The 19,043-nt window shown below is 40.3% G+C and overlaps 1 protein-coding gene across 6 annotated transcripts; it reads right to left on the bottom strand.

The window, feature by feature from the left end:
• Positions 1 to 4,213: 4,213 nt before the first annotated feature.
• On the bottom strand, positions 4,214 to 16,147 carry LOC125312470 (rab GTPase-activating protein 1-like). Of its 6 annotated transcripts, XM_048283857.1 has the most exons (19): positions 15,866 to 16,141; positions 15,053 to 15,122; positions 14,120 to 14,737; positions 13,847 to 14,032; positions 13,636 to 13,749; positions 11,523 to 11,581; positions 11,248 to 11,314; positions 11,053 to 11,104; positions 10,864 to 10,956; positions 10,656 to 10,739; positions 10,303 to 10,527; positions 10,103 to 10,167; positions 9,051 to 9,112; positions 8,555 to 8,624; positions 7,678 to 7,758; positions 7,484 to 7,585; positions 5,950 to 6,074; positions 5,081 to 5,204; positions 4,214 to 4,689 (listed from the first exon to the last, which is right to left on the bottom strand). In XM_048283857.1, the coding sequence occupies exons 1-19, from the start codon at positions 15,910 to 15,912 to the stop codon at positions 4,555 to 4,557; spliced, it is 2,379 nt and encodes a 792-aa protein (XP_048139814.1). In that variant the 5' UTR covers positions 15,913 to 16,141; the 3' UTR covers positions 4,214 to 4,554. The 6 variants fall into 6 exon arrangements, with proteins under 6 accessions (XP_048139814.1, XP_048139813.1, XP_048139815.1 ...); XM_048283856.1 differs by having other exon boundaries at positions 10,103 to 10,527; positions 15,866 to 16,142; XM_048283858.1 differs by lacking the exon at positions 15,866 to 16,141 and adding an exon at positions 15,307 to 15,475 and having other exon boundaries at positions 10,103 to 10,527.
• Positions 16,148 to 19,043: the final 2,896 nt, after the last annotated feature.

The following is a 19,043-nucleotide window of genomic DNA, read 5'->3' on the forward strand; positions in this document are numbered from 1 at the left end:
ATACCCACGAGCTTTGATCCCTTTGACTCGATATCCATATCAATTTGGCGCCCTTCAAAATAACGACCTACAATGAACATGTGCACATTCCACTCCTTTTCCATAGGAACATTTTAAGTCGATCATGACACATTTCTCTCATTCCACTCACGTGAGCATTGGAGATGGATAATCTCTGTATTTGTGGGAGAAAAACTGTTTTTGAGAAGAATGTCGGGGACGATGGGAACCCGGCTATGCACAGTTGTTACTTGCGGGAAGCATGAGGTAAGATCAATTCGGAGATTTTATAATCCAATTCAGGTGAGGCTTATGGTGGATTTCGAAACAAAAATGACCTTGGGGGGAGGTACAAAACATGCACGCGAAATGCACCATATTCGTCGGTTAGGTATTATTTTTAACGGGATCGAGTTCGGAGGTTATCAAGTCAAAACGATCAAAGTCGAGTAATTTTTGGAGCAAAGTCAAAGCCAGAGGAACTTCATGAAACAGAGCCACTTCGAGTGATCAAGTTCGGGGTACTTTGAAATAAAATCATGTTTCCCATGTTTATAGAGTTCGCTTCGTGCACTTTTCCCCATGTTTTACATGTTTACGAAAGGACATATCTGCCCAATGAAAAAAATTACCAAAAAAGTTCTAAATCTATTGTAATTGTGCCAATTTAGTCTTAAACCTTTTTTTTTTGTATCAATTCAGTCCTAATCTTTTGCATTTGTGTTAATTTTTAATCCATTTGATTGGTCGATGCTCACATGCCAAAATTTTAATAATATTTAATAATTTTAATTCTTTTTTCTTTTCTTTCTCATTTTTCCCCCTTCTCTCCTATGGCTCACGAGCTATGGCCAATGAGCATCGCTGGAGCTCGGCGGCCACTGGGCTAGGGCTGCAAAGCCCTCACCCGATCTCGCCCGGGCCGGGCGAGGCCATGCCTGCCTTCACTGCGCAACTGGCGAGGTTGGACGAGCCTAGATCCGGGCAAGCCCGCAGTTGCCATGGCCTCGCCTAGAGGGGGCGAGGCCCGCGAACCCCTGAGCCAGGCGCAGACGAGGGCTTCGCGGCCCTGTCCAGTGGTTGGCAAGCTCCGGCCATAGCTCGTCGCCCTTAATTTCTCCTTCGAGAATGATTTGTTTTAACCTTCTCACATTGCATGTGGAAATCAAGGCTCGTTGCTAATGTTGTGTTGAATTGTGTTGTTGACCAGCGCCATAAAGGCAGGGGTGTGTGTTATCCCTTGTTGGAGTGCGTTCAAGCGCTTTGATAGAAAGCCTGCTTCTTCTTTTTTTTTTTTTGGCCCTCCGTTGTTGCATGTTTTGTCCTATTTTTTGTGTCAATTTCGTAGGAACTGTGTTTTCCAACCCAGAGCAGCGGTCTTGTGACCTTGAAGACTCTCCTTTGTAATAAGCTAGTAATAATACTAATAGTTGTAATGATAATACCGCCCTTACCCTCGACTCGAGTCAAATGATAATAGGCCAAACTTGCAGTGGTGAGTATAAAGTAACAACAACCTCGAGTTGTCATATATTTTCCGAGGAGTCAAAACGAAAAATAATGACATAAGTGGTAATATCGTGAAGCTCTGCGGGTCTCTCACCTTAAATATAAAAATGGGTGCATTTATTTCGCGAAGAAATCAACATAATATAATTCGAATAAAAATGGATGAAAGAAAAATATTTAAATATAAATTATTCTTGATAATGAAAACACATGGTTTACGGATAATCGTTTAGAAAAAAGATTTTGATCATTTATTTTTCCGAAAACAAATGGACCGAGGTTACGTTGGTCATTGGAGGCGTTTATTGGGGCTGGCCTGAGCTGAAATAAATGAATATGAAGATGGGTTTAGCAACAAAAATAAACATCATGATCCGGATAACATTCTGGAGTCAGGTTATTTTTGTCATTTTCATTTAAAAGCTGTGGAGATAGCTAGGCTCTATGACCATCATCATCATCATCATCATCATCATCATCATGGTTTTCTCTTGGTAATGATAATTTTACCATCAAATAAATCAGAGTGCTTCCCATTAGCTTATGCTATTTTAAGCGTTACTATAGTTAAAATAAATCTCCAGGCACGCCAGCATCAGGCTAATCTCACACATGGTACCCGCCAAGAATAGAACATAGATGACGGCCAAGACGGCGCACTTGCTCCAGCGGGTTCTCCTCGCAGCGCCATCCCTCCCCGTCCTGAAGCCTCGAGGCTCGCAGCTCCTCGTGCAAATCCACGAGCCGCAGCACGCGCTTCATGAAGCCGACGGAGCAGGCGATGACCAGCAAGACGAGGACGATAGGCATCCAAGCATACGCGCAATGCATCTCGGACGGAGTTGCAAGCCCGAGCACCATGAAATACAGGGCCAAGGATTAGGCAAGGCGAAACCATTCCCCATCGATCGAAGAATCCAGGTTGAAAATCTTGTTTTCGAGCTCCCGTCCGCTCATCGCCATGGAGAGAGAGCGAGAGTAAGGAGACTGAGAAGATCGATGAAGAAGGAGGAGGAGGCGGTGGTGAGGCGGAGGACGACGGGCGAGCGGTCAACTTAAAAATACAAAGGGCCAAGCAGCAACTAGCCGGCGACGATTGCTGTTCTTCTCTTCAATAATAAATAGCAAAAGGACAAAAAAAAAATCAATAAAAAGCAACGGAGGACAAACCCTCAGATAATTCGTATGAACAATGAGTCTATATGGTACCACGGCGACTGCAGGCTCGGAGAGGGTCACGCGTCTGTTCTGTTCCCATCTTCATTCTCATGTTAAAATTAATTAACGAACGATTAAGATAAGTATTGTCTATACATATCCAACCCATTAAATAGACAAAAAAACGAAAAACTTCAGGTAAATTCCTGCTATACTTCTCGGGCATTTATTTTTTCGGCTTTTATACTTAGAAAAAGCTAATTCAAATCTATCTAGATATGTAGTTATCCATACATCTCAAAATGACACTCTCTAGCTATCTTTTTCCCGGTTTGCATAAACGACGCAAGCTAAAACAGTCTCCTTAATGGCTCTTAGGAAGCCTACACATGTAGCTAAGACCAGAAATTTCTCAAGAAAATTTCCGCATTTTATTTAGTCAATTGTCATTTTTTTTTTCAGACAAACTCGACCTATTAGTTTTTCTTACATAGGGTTGTATACTACTAACGTTCTCATTCCCAAGAGAGCTCTCGTGAGTTGAGGACAGCTCCGGAGGTTATATACAGAGAAGGCTAGCTTCTCCCAAGCGATGTGAAACTCCCTTCCGCAGGGGCTTAACATGCACCCGGATTCACCGCTCTGATACCAGCTAAGGTTCTCATCCCCAAAAGAACTTTTCTGAGTTGAGGGCATATGCAGAGTAGGTTGGTTTGTCCCAAGCGATGGATTGACATAAACGTGAGAAGCAAAGAGACGTCTCCACGCTGCTAAGTAGTTTAGGTTTACGTTAGATAACCGAGAGGACAGAACAGAATAGATAACATTTCTACACGGTACACTTTAAAATGCAGAGCATGCGAATCTTTACGTACAGACCAAAAGCTCAAGCCAGATGGGTTAATCCTCCGTATCTCTAGAACAGTTCAGCATCTCATCGACTGGAACTTCAAAGTTTCCAGTTGCCAACGCAGCTAAAAATGTCACTCTCTGCCTTCTTCTAAAGAAAATGACTTCGCCAATCCTTCAGTCCCACGAACTATTTTCATAGATTCAATTTCAATAGGATCCTTCCGTCGAGGACAGTTACAAGTTGGCAGCAAAATTGCCGAGGTGGTGGGCTAACCAAGTGGTGTCGGGCACAGGTGTAAGCCGGGCGACGAAGTTGCACTACCCCGATTTTACAAAGCGACGAAGCTGCCATTACTTTGGCTACTTTTTTTTGGGGCGGGGGGGAGTAGGGGGTCAAATACTTTGGCTACTATGAATGTTTATCTTATAAAGCTGAAGGAATAAGCCGTGCGCAGGCACGCATTACCATCTTCAAAATGAAACAGATAAAGGCAAAATGTTGCAATTATTACGTGTAACCAAAACCCGAGTGGAAACAGAAAAGGAGAAGAGAATATGAAATCTACAGTTTCATCTTTTGGCTAAGAGTTTGAAGCACAAGGCTCGCCCCGCCTTTCCGGATCATGCGCCCGCCACCGCATCCACCTCTTCTACTCCAAACCTTCCGCTAAATAAAATTTTTAGTCTTAATGACTACAGGAACAACCCAAATCTACACAGCTGCACTGTTTACCCAGGTAAATGCATACAGTATATAGCTCTAAAAAAATTATACCTCTCGTTCTTTTTACATCCTTTCTCCGATTTTTGCTAATGCTATATTGCTAAATTTTATTGTTATTTTAAAACGAACAAACAAAACAATAAATGCAGAGTTCATACAGGGATGGCGGAAAAGAATTACATATGTGCATGCACCACAAAATTCAAACTTCACCTGAATTGCTGCCTTCATTTGCCCAAGATTAAAAAATATTAATGCCGGCTAGGAACTTGAGGGACCAGTGACCTATCTTTAGACGGCGTTGGTCCTGATCAACCTGATATTGTTTGCTCTGTGCCTTGTGATTCGATGCCATTTGTTTCCTTTAGCAGGGAGCTAGGACTTTGGATCTCATCCGTAGGCTTAACATCATTGGGCTCGTCAGCGTTGGCTGGTTTTCCCTGCTGCTGTATTCAGAAAATGACATCAGAAACCCCACCACATATCAAACCCGTGCTCTTAACTTAGAGAAGTGTGTAGCAAAGCAATTTAAATATCTGAGATTCATCAAGATTTTGAGCAAATTTAGGACAAGAATATTAACGATAGCAAAAACAGTGATTCTTGCTTCCTGGTACAGCTGTATTATAAGCTCCGAATGAAACGGTATCATAAAGTGTGATTTCACGTGCGAAAGTCTTTCATCCGAGCACACTTATAATCATGCATGTATGCAATAAAAGAAAGCGAGTGCCCAAAAAATGCCACATTGACCTTGAACCTTTTAAAGACAGCCTGATTGCCTGAATGGCCAAGCAGATCATCCTCAAGATAAATAAATGCATTTACAGTGCTGACCTTATTGCGGTCCCGCCAGCCAAGTCCAAAAGGTCGACTGAGAAGGCTTATCTTCCTGGTGGGCAGCTCTTGTGTTGACTCTTGATTACTGCTAAATCTTGGCGAAGATTCTGAATGCAAGGATCTAAAAAGAAACATTAATTTAGAATTATTTTCCCTCAACCAACAGGAGCGAGTGCCAGATTTAGAAGAGTGAAGCATCACATGCACACAACGAGCAGAAGTTCTTTATCCCGTATGTGATACACGTGCAAAACCTTAGTCACCATGAGTGGTGACCGTGGATAAATTAGAAATACAGAAACAAGAACAGCAATTAGACCAGAGAACTCGACAGCATTACAAGGTCACAATTGAAAAGCAAGTTTAGACTATGAACTCTGGCTACCTAGATACAATACTGATGCATGACCAGATAGATGCCTGTCTACTGATAAAGAAATGGCACGGATAAATGACTGGATATTTTCTCCACTGATATGTCTTCTTTCTCTATTCATAACCAATGACATAATAACCATATTTGGTTCCACTACCCTGGTTGCGCCTGGTTGGTACTTGAGTACTGTGGCAGTGAATTCCGAGAAGATTCAAGAATTCTCTCTTTGGGGTTCTTATGTTCTTTGTTTCAAACTCTTCAGGGTCTTCCTCATGTACCAGCATAAATATATCTCAAGAAAGGTCAGGACAGCATTAATGGAATTAAACTTGCGAAAGATAATAATTATGCTAACAAATTGGATTTGTTTTTTTGGTCGAATAACAAATTGGAATTGAAAAATGAAATAAAGTAGTGCCAATTTTCGATGCTGCAGCTTCATCGGCAAGGATGAACTACGGCACTTAAGCTGTTCCACTTTAAGCCATACCTTGGGGAAGGTTGCGTTTTGACTTGGCCAGACTGATATTGCAAGGTAGCCTCCAACATTGATTCTGCCATTACAGCTCTCTTCTCCATCTCAGCAAGAGAAGCCATTGCTTCCTCATACTTTTCCTGCATAACCACAGCCATTCATCAAAGTTTGTAAACACAATTAGAGTAACATGCAGATAGACATATATCCATTGCCTATGTAGCTATGTAACCTCCTGACGGTGACACTTCTAGAACTTCTAAGTATCTTTTCAGTCACCATTTCAGCAAAAATGCGGAATAACATAGCTTGTAACAACAGATGATCGTGACGAAATTATAACCAAAATATATTTCATGTGGCAAGTTATCAAAGAACATCATATGCATTTTAAGATTTATCACAAACTCTGCATACGACATATCCATAACTCAGGAAAATCTCAATGTGTACGGTCAAATAGTTATTCTAGACGATGATATGTTCAAAGAGAAATTCATTATTAGGGTAGAAGACAGGTTCCGAAATGATCAATAGCACTTTTGCACTTTGATGTAAGATTACAACACAACACTACGCAATAATACCGGGGGAGAAGATAATATAATTTTGCAATCATGTTGAAGCATAGTAATGTGAAATATTTTCCACTTGATGTATCTCAACTTTCCTGATGCTTTCTGACAGCCAGTTTCCACCATAAATGGAGGCAATTCTAAAATTCTTAAGAACATGGTGTGAAAATAAATACATAAAAATACCTTGAGCAAAAGGCTAACAGAGCCTCAGCATTATCAAAATATTTTTTGTAAAAGAAAGGTTAAAAGAGACTCCTTTTTGCCTCCCTCATATAAGTAGCACTAACATTGAAGCGAGTAGTGCTGGCCATCAGTGGCAAAAAGTAAAAACCAAGAAGCTGCTCTTATGATACTCATTTTCAATGTTGTAGGTCCTTAAAAAAGCACAGTATAAAGAAAAGCAAGTTGAGTAGGAGTTCTGCAAGAAAGGATATAACAGCGCAGATACTCTGAAAAGCTAAATCAGGCGTGCAATGATCATTGGAATTGCTGTTATGTTCTTTATGGTTAATATTTTCCGAGCAGAATGTATGATAATTTTCCTATTTCCGTGTCATATTTATGAGCAATGGAGACTGCCAGTCTTGTTGGGATTTAAGAATTGCGCCACTATACAATATGATCGACCTGACGAGATTTAAATGTGCTTGTGCAATGAAATTTGCTTAATTTTAACTGCCATTGGAATCATAAGATTCTGTTTTGTAAGAGATATATTTCCATTCTCATAACCTAATGCATGTACTGCAAGCATATATTGCATAACATTGTCACTTCCTGCCATTGATGACACCTCATCCCATCAAGGGCAGGAAGTATTACCTAAATGACCCATACACGGAAAAGCAGATATTGCATAATATCGTTACTTCCTTCCCTCAATGAATTACTTATATTCTCATAAAATCATTACTCCCCGATCAGCCAAAAAACTTCCCAAAAGTAAGGTGCAAGCAAGAGCAGTGACAAACCTGAAGCACTTGAGAAGCATATTTCTGTGCAGCTGCATCTTGCTCAGCAAATCTACGAGCGTCTTCTGTTACTCGCTGTTCTTGCTCTACCCTCATTAGGACCTAAAATATGGGTGAACATCTTAGTGACCACCACCCCACAATGCAAGAAAGAAAATGCTGAAGAACCGTCAATAGTGGATAAGGAAACAAACCTGAAGCATGACACTTTCTTGTTCCTGCTTATCAGAAACAGCTCGTTGAAGATCAGCAACCTCTTGCTCTAGCTTCTCAACCTGAAACAGTAAGCAAATATAGTTTTGTTTCTTCTCCCTTGAGAGACAGAAAAAAACCCACTAAAGAAAGTGACTGCACTTGCTTAAGATTTTCCAAGATACTACTGCAAATACTGCCCAGTAAGAAAAGACTGAAGGGGAGGAGGGATCTTTGCCTTTAGAGGCAGTCTGCCAGAGAAAATAACCAAGGAAGACACAAAGGTGAGAGGAATCCTCCTTTTTCGGCGCATCCACCAGGGTATTTCATTCCATTTTGTAGAGACAGAAAATTTTAAAGCTCGGGCACTTTCCCCTGCTGAAGGATGACTTCAAAAAACAATTGGTTCCTCTATAGTAGAGAGAGAATAGCCAAAAAGTACTCCTAGAGGCTAGTCCATGAGGTCCAAGAGTGACATATATGACCTCTAGAATTTTATTTGCACATGTTCTCGCTGGAAAATTACATCTACCAACAACCCCCGTTGCGCCCCCCCTTAAAAAAACAACAATTAAACCATCATAAATTCCCCCCATATTGACAACGTTATTGTTTATGGAAAAAAGAGTCCAGCTAGACCGAATGTAAACGTTCAGAGTTCCAACTTTCACGTTTTGATGATTGGCATCCATGTAACCAATTAAAACATTGTCATGCTCTGTGATTTGGGTGATATATACGTGACTGATTTTGCGGTAAAATATGACTTCTGTTCTCACAACTCGACTCACAAAAAAATAAGATAGAAATGCATCAGTCCTCCAGGCTCCAGCCAATTAAAAATCTGGCGACTCAGAGCCAGGGTACTGGTAACTTTACCTTAGCACTCAATTCTCGCCGATTATCCTGCTTGACCATCTCCATTAATGCTGTCTCTAGCTCCTCAGCTCTAGAGAAAAGGCAAAGCTTATAAAATATTAGTGTCATTGCATCACAGCAAATAGTTGGCTCAAAAACAGAGTACATCACAGCAATGCTGTCTCGAACTATCTTAGAATAGCTGCTAAAATTTCAGAAAGATATACATGTGAGTTATATCGTCCATCATATGTCTGAACAAAATGTTACTCAAGGGAGTCCAAATGAGGTGTTTTAAGATAATAGATGCACTACAAAAACAAAGGAACTGCAAATATACAACCTCAATTTCCCACGGAAGAAAATTCCAAATGGTAATATAAATAGAAGGGAATGGCCTATCGATAGTCTTTAATGACAATATGACTTAGGGTAAACTAAGGGGGGAGTTCATCGATTATGGCACATGCCATGCTACAACATTTCATAAAAGAGCTTCAGATAAAATAGATGAAACCTAAGAACAGCAGATCTTTTCTCTTCCAGCAACTTGCAGAGCTCGACCTTCAACCAGACGACCTGCAGTTTAACATGCCTCACAGTAAATGGGAAATTCTAAAGAAGACACTAGCTGAAAAGCTAGAACAAAAGTAACTTTTCTGGGATGTATGCTTCCATTAACAAGAAAGATTTCTGTCCGAAATCAGATTCATCACGGACAACAAATGCCCCATACACTTTGACTCTACTATTAGTGAAATTTGAGCGAGACAATAATTGAGACAAAGAAAGATGCATTCGCAGAAGCTCAGGAAAATCTATTGATAGTTCATCTTGAAGCAAGGTTGATGGTTCAACGATTACAACGACAAAATAGACCAAGAAATGAGCAATTTAGGTGGTAGGCTAAGCCTTTCACTTAAATGGCCATAAGAACTCTCAATCATAAGCACACTAACAATAAATTTGACCTGGCTGTGCATAATGCACATAGTTTTCTTAGCAAAATAAACATGTTAAGCTCATTAAAAAGGAAAAGGTAAAAAGTATCTGACATGATTTTTACGACAACATCTAGCTCCTACGATCTCAATCTGGGTTGACCTACCAACATTTACACCTTTAGCTGGCACAATTTCGTATGTAGGATCTTCCAATTTAAATGAGACCATTTATTCTAACTTAGAACTTGAAATTAATGCAGCTAACAGGCATCTACACCAATGGGATGATCACACATAATCAACCATTACAATTGTGATATCTGGGGTGCTTAACAGTGTAAGGGTTGGTATTGGATTGATTTGTCTGTTACAGCTACATTAACTTCTAATGGCGAGTGATGGTCAATCCAATCCCTTAAACACACCAGGTATCGAGAAAAAATTTCACAAGGAATAGTTTCTGCCATGATCCTCAGAAGAAAAAGCTTAAATTTGCCAAGTTCAACTCCCCCGTGGAGACAAAGAAATAATTCAAAGTTTCTTTCTTGTAACAGCAGCACAACTTGCATGGCCATCAAGCAACAAAAAAGGACCAGTTAACTTCTTCCTTTCCAACGTAAAGTACCTGCTCCTGAAGATCTGGACCTGAATCTATCTCTAAGTCCCCTGTTAAACTGATGACAATTCCATCTGCATTAACAGAGTCAGAATTTGACCAAGATAAATCACCATTTGCCGTTTTACCAACTGATCCTTCTACTTTATTTGTTCCTGCTAGCATTGACTTAGGGTCGTGCTTAAAACCGTATAGTTTTGAGGCCAGACCTTGAGAATCCCTCCAAGCTCGAAGGCCCTTAGATCTTTCCTCAACTGTAGCTCTTACTGCTGCCCGATGCTTATTTCTCAACTCTTGTAACCTCTTTTCATTTACATTTTGGTAGCCCATACAGGCCGTCAAAACAAGTTGGCTGCTATCAAATGTTGATCCAGTCAGTGATTGAAGCAAAGTGACAGCATCTCCGGCATCCTTGGTAGTAACTAATGCAGGTCCTGGAAAAAAAAAAACTGAAGAAATTAAGTTCTGTAAAAAAAGAAAATCCTCAATAGAAAAGAATTTTATGCAGAAGCTCCACATCCAGAAGGTGCAAAATTTGTTTATTAGCTGTTTATCACCGTACCGTATAGCTCCATCAAAGCAAGCGCAGTTCTGAATAGCATGACACGGTTCCCTTCAAAAAGCAGAACGTCCCAAACTCGAAGAACTGAAATTCATAGAAACAGATTAAATACAAAAATCATCTTTCGAATTTTCCAGCACAACTATAAGATGCTTCTGTATGGGCAGCATCAGGTCACATAAATAAAAGCAGCAGCATAGAACCTGACCACTTTCCCAGGGTAGCATGTTCATGAAAATGGATAAGAACCATGGCCCTGTAACCCATGCAATCTGCACCCCCAGGAAATCCAGATGATTGACTGCATTGTAGAATAGTGAAAGAAAAGTATCAAGCAAGCAATTTATAAGGAAACTAAAGAGAGGACCTGAAACTGCAGGTTTAAGAAACAACGAACCCAATTTGGGAAATCTCTCTCGCACCAACTCCTCGAAAACAAGTTGATCAACCTAATATATGAAAAATATATATATCACAACAACAGCCTTGTGCAACACACGCATGCGCTGTTTTGACAGTTGGTTTTATCAACATCACTTATAAAGTGAGCAAACATCCAGGGAAATGAAATGGACCGTAGCAAAAATGACACCTGAGATTCTATCATCTCTTCAGAGTAGTAGCCATCAAAGTAATCATCAATGATGCCCATCAAAGTCCTGCAGATAGCAGAACAACATTTAGTAACTGACTCACTGGTGCTACAGATGTATCAGTTTTTCGCCAATATGACTTTGCACTTTGGAAAAGGAAAATTCATGTTTATCATCCTGATAAAAATATCAGACACTTAATTGTGGTCATAAAGCCACAGAGAAACAACCATTTTGGTAAGCATTCATATACCAATGTTCACCGCATGCTCACCAGAAGGCATTTTCTTCCGGCATCAGCAAAAGTAGTAAGCCAGCAAAGAAGTTCATAGCCTGCAGGTAAATTCGATGAAGAGAGATGTAGAGAGTCAATTATCTGTTGACCATATATAGTTAGAATTCAAAACCAGAAAATATATCAAAGGACAGAGCGCCAAACATATGAATGACAAATACTTCAAATGGCTGGAACATTTCCCATGATCGACTTATATTTCTCTGTTAAATTGTTTGAAAAAATTTCTTGTGATTAGATATATATTTCAATCGCAGCGTGTTCTCAGACATTGTAGAATCCTTTCCATGCACATCTTTTTGTACCACAGCTACTTAATTACCCGTATAGCTGCTTTATTCTTGTGTTGAAAAATCACATCTAAGCTTATAATCCAATGAAAATAGCCAAGATTGTAGTAAAACCATCGAACCCCAAAGCATATGAAAATGCAACATATTTGTAATTTTTGTAATACCGAAAACCTTTTTTAGGTTGTCATTCCCCAATATCTACTGATCATACTTAGGATCTAGGGATGGGCTGGTTGGCATATGCCGACATGACTTGCTTGACACAAACACTAACTGTTATCATTTATGTTAAGTTTGAGCTTAATTCAAACATATCATAAACAAGTCAACCCAATTATAAGCACCAAAAAAAGGTGCTATGAACAGGTCGACCCTCCTGACCTGACCCGTTTGAACGCATTTAAACATGTTCCACTAAGTAAGTTGGGCTATTATTCAAGCAAACAACACATTTTCATTTTCATAGACAAATTGGCACTTTAAGATAGTATTTGTTTAGTCCAGTTTATACAAACTCACAAATGAAAAGCCAACTCTCATTTTTATAAAAGTCAAGTGTGTCATATTTTGCTATATATTTAAGAAATGTGTCTAGTTCAAGTCCAAAGATGTGACATCATGATAACGTGCCATGGTTGGATCATGCACATCTGCTCATGCAATTGATTTGACGCAACACCATTGCAGCAAAGATACATTAACAGCAAGCCCTACATGATCCAAGGTCTAGATTATTAAACATACTTCTATTCTACCATTGTATTGCTTCTTTTACCAAATGTATCTAATTTACTCCCAGGTGAACAAGCACATTGGCTAAAGGTCAGACTACTCAATGACTCATGATCAAGTTGGCAATGGCCATGGATGGATAGCCACAAATATGCGACATAATTAGGGACTAAGAAAAAGCGGATTTGGCATGGCCTACTAAGCAAAATTTTTGCAGTAATCACATTAGGACTTTTGCTTTGTAGGTTGTTAAATATGGTATCATTCATAATGCCACAATATAGGACATTTCAGGACACCAACTTACAAAATAGAAGACCCCTTTAATAAAAACAGGCCTTGCCCCCCATAAGACCCAGCACTGTTATCCTTTTCAATATCAGAGTTAGGCGACCTATTACTTTGCCAAAAGTCTAATGCACTGTCCACAGTAGTCGCATTTTTGCCACACAATAGCACCCAAATCGGAAGGTTTTGGAGCCGCTCTCTGAGCTTGGATTTGCAAGAGAACTTCATCAGTAGGGCATACCGAGAAGCCCCTCCAATAAGCCACATTTGAATTTCCTCCAAGAATACAATGTGTTCTAATTTATAACAAAATTGCGTAAAAAATGTAGGTGATGTTAGATGCAAACTTTATACGTAAAAGTTCAGGTATTACAGCAAGAAAAGTCCCGCATTTCACTTTAAAAATAAATCCTAAATGGTAAAAGTCAAAACCAAAAGCCAAACATATGGAACAAGGATCGAACAAAAGATAATGCAAATTAAATACCAAATACTTTCAACCAGTTTAACCCGCAACTCAATCCCTTTGTGATGCTTAGGCCCTATTTTGCTGACTAGGCGCACATGGCACACTTCTTTGGAACTTAAAAGTACAGTGGAAAAAACTACCAGCTTCTGTAATGTGCCACATAAGAAAAGTCTTTGAATGGGATATGTACCAGAGGGAGAACCATAGTTTAAATGATTAATTAAGTGAGAGGGTGGATGTCCATTAAGGGCCGCACCACAATATTCTGTTGCTAGAAATCATAGACAGGAGTACGAAGTGAAGAAAATACCTGACAATATCCTACAGATGGATTATGACGTGCATATGCAGTCAACAACCGTCTTAAAGCATTTCTACCATTCTCATCAAGGGCAGGATGACCAGGAAAGGTTCGAGGCAAATCCTGCATTGCCAATGCAATAGAGCAGCCATCATATAAGCGCATACAAGCTCAAGCTCACATCAGATGAAGCGGGATGTAAGGTTTGTGCCATGGATACCTTTTCAATCTGCCCTTTCCATTTTTCAGGTATGTTTACAGAGTCTGCGTTGGAGGCCTTACTGTCTTTATCTGATTGAACCATTTGCTCTTCATCAGTAATTTCAGCATTACTTGGTGGCTTTAACAGATCCTGATAATAGTTTTGCACCCGGCGTGTTTTCACACCGACAAAGGCTTGCCAAAGCTGAAATACAAGCATGGAAGAGCAGAAAAAGTAGATTAGGTGAAACTGTACCTTGTTCCAAAAACACATATCTGGAATATGATATACCTCTCCCCGTAGTGCCATTGGCACTCCCCCTCGAACAAGAACCTCCAATTCTTCTTTCCAAGGAAATGAAGATTCTAAAGGAGCATCCACCGTAGCTTCTGGAGCAGTGACATTGGAACTATCGCTGGATACTGTGTCCTGAATGTGATCCGACGACTCTGATTTCTCAACATCATAAAACTCATCCTCTGAGTCCTCTTCAGATGCTCCTTTTGGGGATCGTGCCTCTTCAAACGGAAGAATGAGCTTCGCGCTTTCAGTTGATTGCTCGTTCTTCTTTGTACTGCCCTTTTTCTTTACACGGAGGCTCATCATATCTTCGATAGCACAAAGAGAAGGTCTTATCTCGGTCCATATTTGGACCCTGTGCACTCTTGACTCCTTCGAAGCTGGAAGTTCTTTTTCTAAAACATTGCTGGTGAAACCTTCAGAACCAGGCTTGTCAACAGTAGGTTCACCTCCTTCAACACCATCCTTCAAATGGTCATTTGCGTCTCGGTTGTGCTCCAAGATAGTGCCATCTATTTCTGAAGCTAAAGCATTAACAGGCAGTTGAGCAGTTTCTGCTTGGTGTTCAAGGAAATTATTCCATCTCTCTGATCTTTCTTCCTCTTCCTCCTAAAACAAGAACATCAAATAATAACTACTGTTTTCTTCACCAAAAGTATCACTGATGAAAGTCTCTGTCAATTCTTAGGATAACTAAAATTGAGGGGTGTGTAGATCAATGGCTAAGAACCACAGAAATAGCCTCTTAATATACTGGAGAACAAAAACAAAAAAAAGAAATACACTGCTTAAACGAGATTTTCAATTGGTCAAGAATTGGCAAAAGTTAAGCACTCCATAACTTTTCAACGTAGTGGTCATTTGAGATCCACAGCATCATACAGCGAGCTACAGAATATGCAGAAGAAAATGAGCAGCCAAAACCTTGTAGATGTTTGCATATTCTCGATATCTCTGCACATGTTGAGGTCTCACAGCAAAGCCATATGCATCCCTACCAGAACAAGTTGTTATCAGTTTATCGTCCTCAGCTCACAACATTACAGCCCGTCTCCAACATAGCATATGCAGTCATCATGTCACAGACAAGCAGAAAAAACAACAATTTAAGCTCAAAAGTCCCCCACAGAACAGATCCCAAAGAAGTCTAGCTTAACCACGACCCAGCTGGGTTTTACCTGCAATCAGCTTCCAAGGAAGTCCTGCTCAGGCTAGACAACAACATAATCTGTTCAAAACATAGCTTCTACTTCCCATAGTGCTCAACATTACATCGGCGGAATCGAAATTTCCCATAAACAATCACACATTCAGCTTATGACCATAGACGATCCTTACTACTTATCAAAAGGAGCAAAAGAACAAAATTAAAATAAAAAAAAAAGACATAAAAAAGAAAAAGAAGGAAACGTTCAACTCCGTGCGCACTATCCAGTAAAAACAACGAATCCGTAGACGACCGAGCTACCGCGACATTTCGGAACTTTGACTGGACCGGTCGCACGACCGAATTTCACTCGATTGCGGCCAGAGGATGCACAAAGAACCAATGCGATCCGAGGAGGAGGAGCCCCGATGCTGAGGACGCACTGGTCCCGGAAACGACGCGATTCTCGAATCGAATCGCGGAACAAAGAAAACGAAGGCGAGCCAACGGGGATAGATCCGAAAAAGCGAAAAGTGAGGAGGAGGTGGAGGGGGGAGGGGAGGGGAGGGGACGCGTGGATGGGGGATTACCTCTTGTGCTCGAAGGCGATGACGGGGCTAACGACTTGGGCCTTCATTGGCGGACCGATTTGATTGGGCGAGGCTCTAGAGAGAGAGAGAGAGACACACACACTTCAATGCTTCTTCTGCGCCCTTCGTCTTCTTCGGGGTAGCAGAGCAGGAGATCGAGATGGCTGCTCCTGGATTCTCTGCAACTGAATTCTAGAGAGAGAGAGAGAGAGTGAGGGGGAGACAGAGAGAGAGAGTGTGGGCTAAGCGAAGGGGGAGGAGGAGGCACATGCAGATGGCGAGATTATCGTTGCCGTTTCCCCTCATGTGACGATCTCGTGATACGATGGGAGCTCCTCGCGAAAACCATTCGCAGTCCGAGAGAGAGAGAGAGAGAGAGAGAGAGAGTTTTATTTTCCATTTTATTTTATTTTATTTTATTTTAAAGGAAATGAAATTCGTGCATTAGCCATTTTTAACCGGAGATGGGAAAGCGGGGCCCACGCCGGTTCCCCCCGGGTGAAAAAGGAAAGGGAAGGGGGTTCCCCTATGATTTGCCGACACGATATTTCGGCGTGATGCGGTGCTGATATTTTACTGTACTGTTCACCCTCTGGCGGTTCCAATTTTTTTTTTTTCCCGGCTCTATTTATTGGAAGGCAGGCACCAGCTTTAAAGTCCCGTTCATCGCAAAAAATAATAATAATAAATGATTAGATGATTATTTTGTAGAAAAACGCCATTATTATTATTTTTAAACTTTTTTTCTTCAAATTAGTCAATTTCGACGAAATAAACGGAGCTTAACTTTGATCTCGATTTCGGTCCAGATTCTTTCTATATATGATAAGAAAACACCGGGGTTTGAGCTCAAGTCCTAATCTTAGCTCGATCTTTTTTGTTTCCTTTCATAAAGAAGCGTCACTTTTAGCTCAGATTCTAATTCTGGCCCAGATTCCTTTTGCCTCGCGGAAAAAGCCATCCACTTTCGAATTGTACCCCGTATGAATCATTTTTATTGAGATGGTAGTACACGCGCGGAATGACTCGAGGATCGGATTTGAGTAACGCTAGAAAATAAGTATTTTTTATGAGACGGAAAAAAAAGTTTGTGCTAGAATCACAGCTCAAGTTAAAGTTCTACACTTTTCATCGGACAACGAAAAGATATCAAGCTAAAATCGAGATCTGAGCAAAAGTTGTATTTTTTTTTCTCTTTTACAAGATATAAAATACGTAGAAGGCCCATTATGTCATTTTGTGTTCGACGAATTAGGGCGTATTCCGAATAATCTTTTAATTTGACTTTTTGGTGTAGAGCTTGATTTTCACTTTTAAGAGAAAGGATATTCCGAAAAAGGTTGCTTGTTCCCCCGACTCTCGCGCAATTAACGCGCTTTGCTCTTCACGGGTTAATCCCATCGCGATTTGGGTCACAGTCGTGATTTTCCTACAAAAATAAAAAAATAAAACAAAATATTTTATTCGTGAGATTTAGGGGGGCACGCATCACAATACTTAGGCTCGAAAAATCAATTTCTAGCCAAAAGTTGATTTTTCTATTCATGTTTGCGAGCGAAAGTTGATTTTTGTAATTCTGCTCGGGAAATCAACTTCTTAAGAGAAGTAATTTTTTTTTTTTACTTTTTCAAGTGGCTCCAAAACTACTTTTGAAATAAAAAAAAAAACTCCAGAATTTACGTTATCAAATAGATTTATGTTCCGGAAGTACTTTTGGAGCGGAAATTCCGCATCGGAAGTGTTGTCATGCGCGCCCTAAATTTTCATAATAGTCCGCGATCTAAAAATATTTTGGAATGAACGCTATTAATAGAAATGATTTTCATAAAACTCTGAAAACTTAAAATATAATGCATTGAAAAATATATAATGGGAGCTTATTCAGCTTGGCAAGTATCTGTCAACAAATTCTTTAACAACATCCACAATTACAATAAGAAGACATAGGAGAGTAACCTTAAAAGCACCGAATAATGACGAAAGCCAATAGAAGACAATCAAACGAATGAAGCATAAGCCAAGACAAACCCTCACTCCATCCAATAGAAAATGCTTGATTCGTCGGATGATGCCAATTGCCTATTCTTCGCAACGGCAAGACGAGGATGAAGTCATCCCCTCATGCTTGCTTGCGTACCTAAGAGCAAATTGCTAGGTTGGTGCCAAATACCCCCAACAAAAAAGACATATTTCCACGACAATCACAGCTTCTGGATCAAGCCTTGATTCGCAATCACCGGGCCTACAAAAGTTTGAAAATCGAATTCTGAGCGATAAACATCGGGCGGAAATGTCGCATCAGTTTGGATGTCGTGTGACCCATTTTGTGTGAATGTGTGTTTTAAATGTTGCTATGCATGGCCTGTGACATGGCAAGACATCTTGTCTTGCGGTAAGCCTGCCTCATCTCGAGGGAGGAGTACATGGAGTTGAGGCTCACTTTTTTTTTTTTTAAGCCTGTATCTTTTTCGTCCGTCCACATCGCTTGATTTTATTCACCATCAAAACACTATTGACTAGAGCTTTCCTAAGAGCCCAAAATTACCAGATAAAAATCGTAAAATCACGAATTAGAGAATTTAATCCATGTCGTGACCAAAGGCTCGGTTTATGAACAAAGCGTCGTTTCGGCGGCTTATCGTTTTCAAAAATCATCATCAATATTGACATAAGGATCTAGAAAAATTTTGATCAATTCTGATTCTGGGAGCGATTTGGAGCTCTAGAAACTTTCTTTCGAGTATCGAAAAGTTTGACTAAATTTTGATTGTTTATTTCCTCATCCAAATATTCATTGGATTCGATTTTTGCAACATAGGGATGCTTGCAATCCCCAATTTCTGGATATGATGCGTTCTTCTTCACCTTGCAACGATCCTGGAGATAACAATCTGACTGCAGAATTTGGAGAGGTTGAATAGGTTTTTTCTTCATTTTTTTTTGTCTTAATCACGTCAATCAACCTTTGGTCAAAGTGGGACAAGCAAGGGCCGCTAGCGGTGGCGCCGGTGCCCAGCCACTAGCAAGGGTGGAGATGAGTACGGGGTGGGGGCAGAGATAGCCCTAAATGCAAAAGATTTTTTCCAATTACTGCATAGAAGAAAAGCCTCATAGATGTGCGCAAACTTTTTTGTTTTTTATATACGACAGGAAAACTCTCCAACTTGTAACTTTACGA

This window comes from Rhodamnia argentea, chromosome 8 (genome assembly GCF_020921035.1).
Source record: "Rhodamnia argentea isolate NSW1041297 chromosome 8, ASM2092103v1, whole genome shotgun sequence".
Classification (NCBI taxonomy): Eukaryota; Viridiplantae; Streptophyta; class Magnoliopsida; order Myrtales; family Myrtaceae; genus Rhodamnia; species Rhodamnia argentea.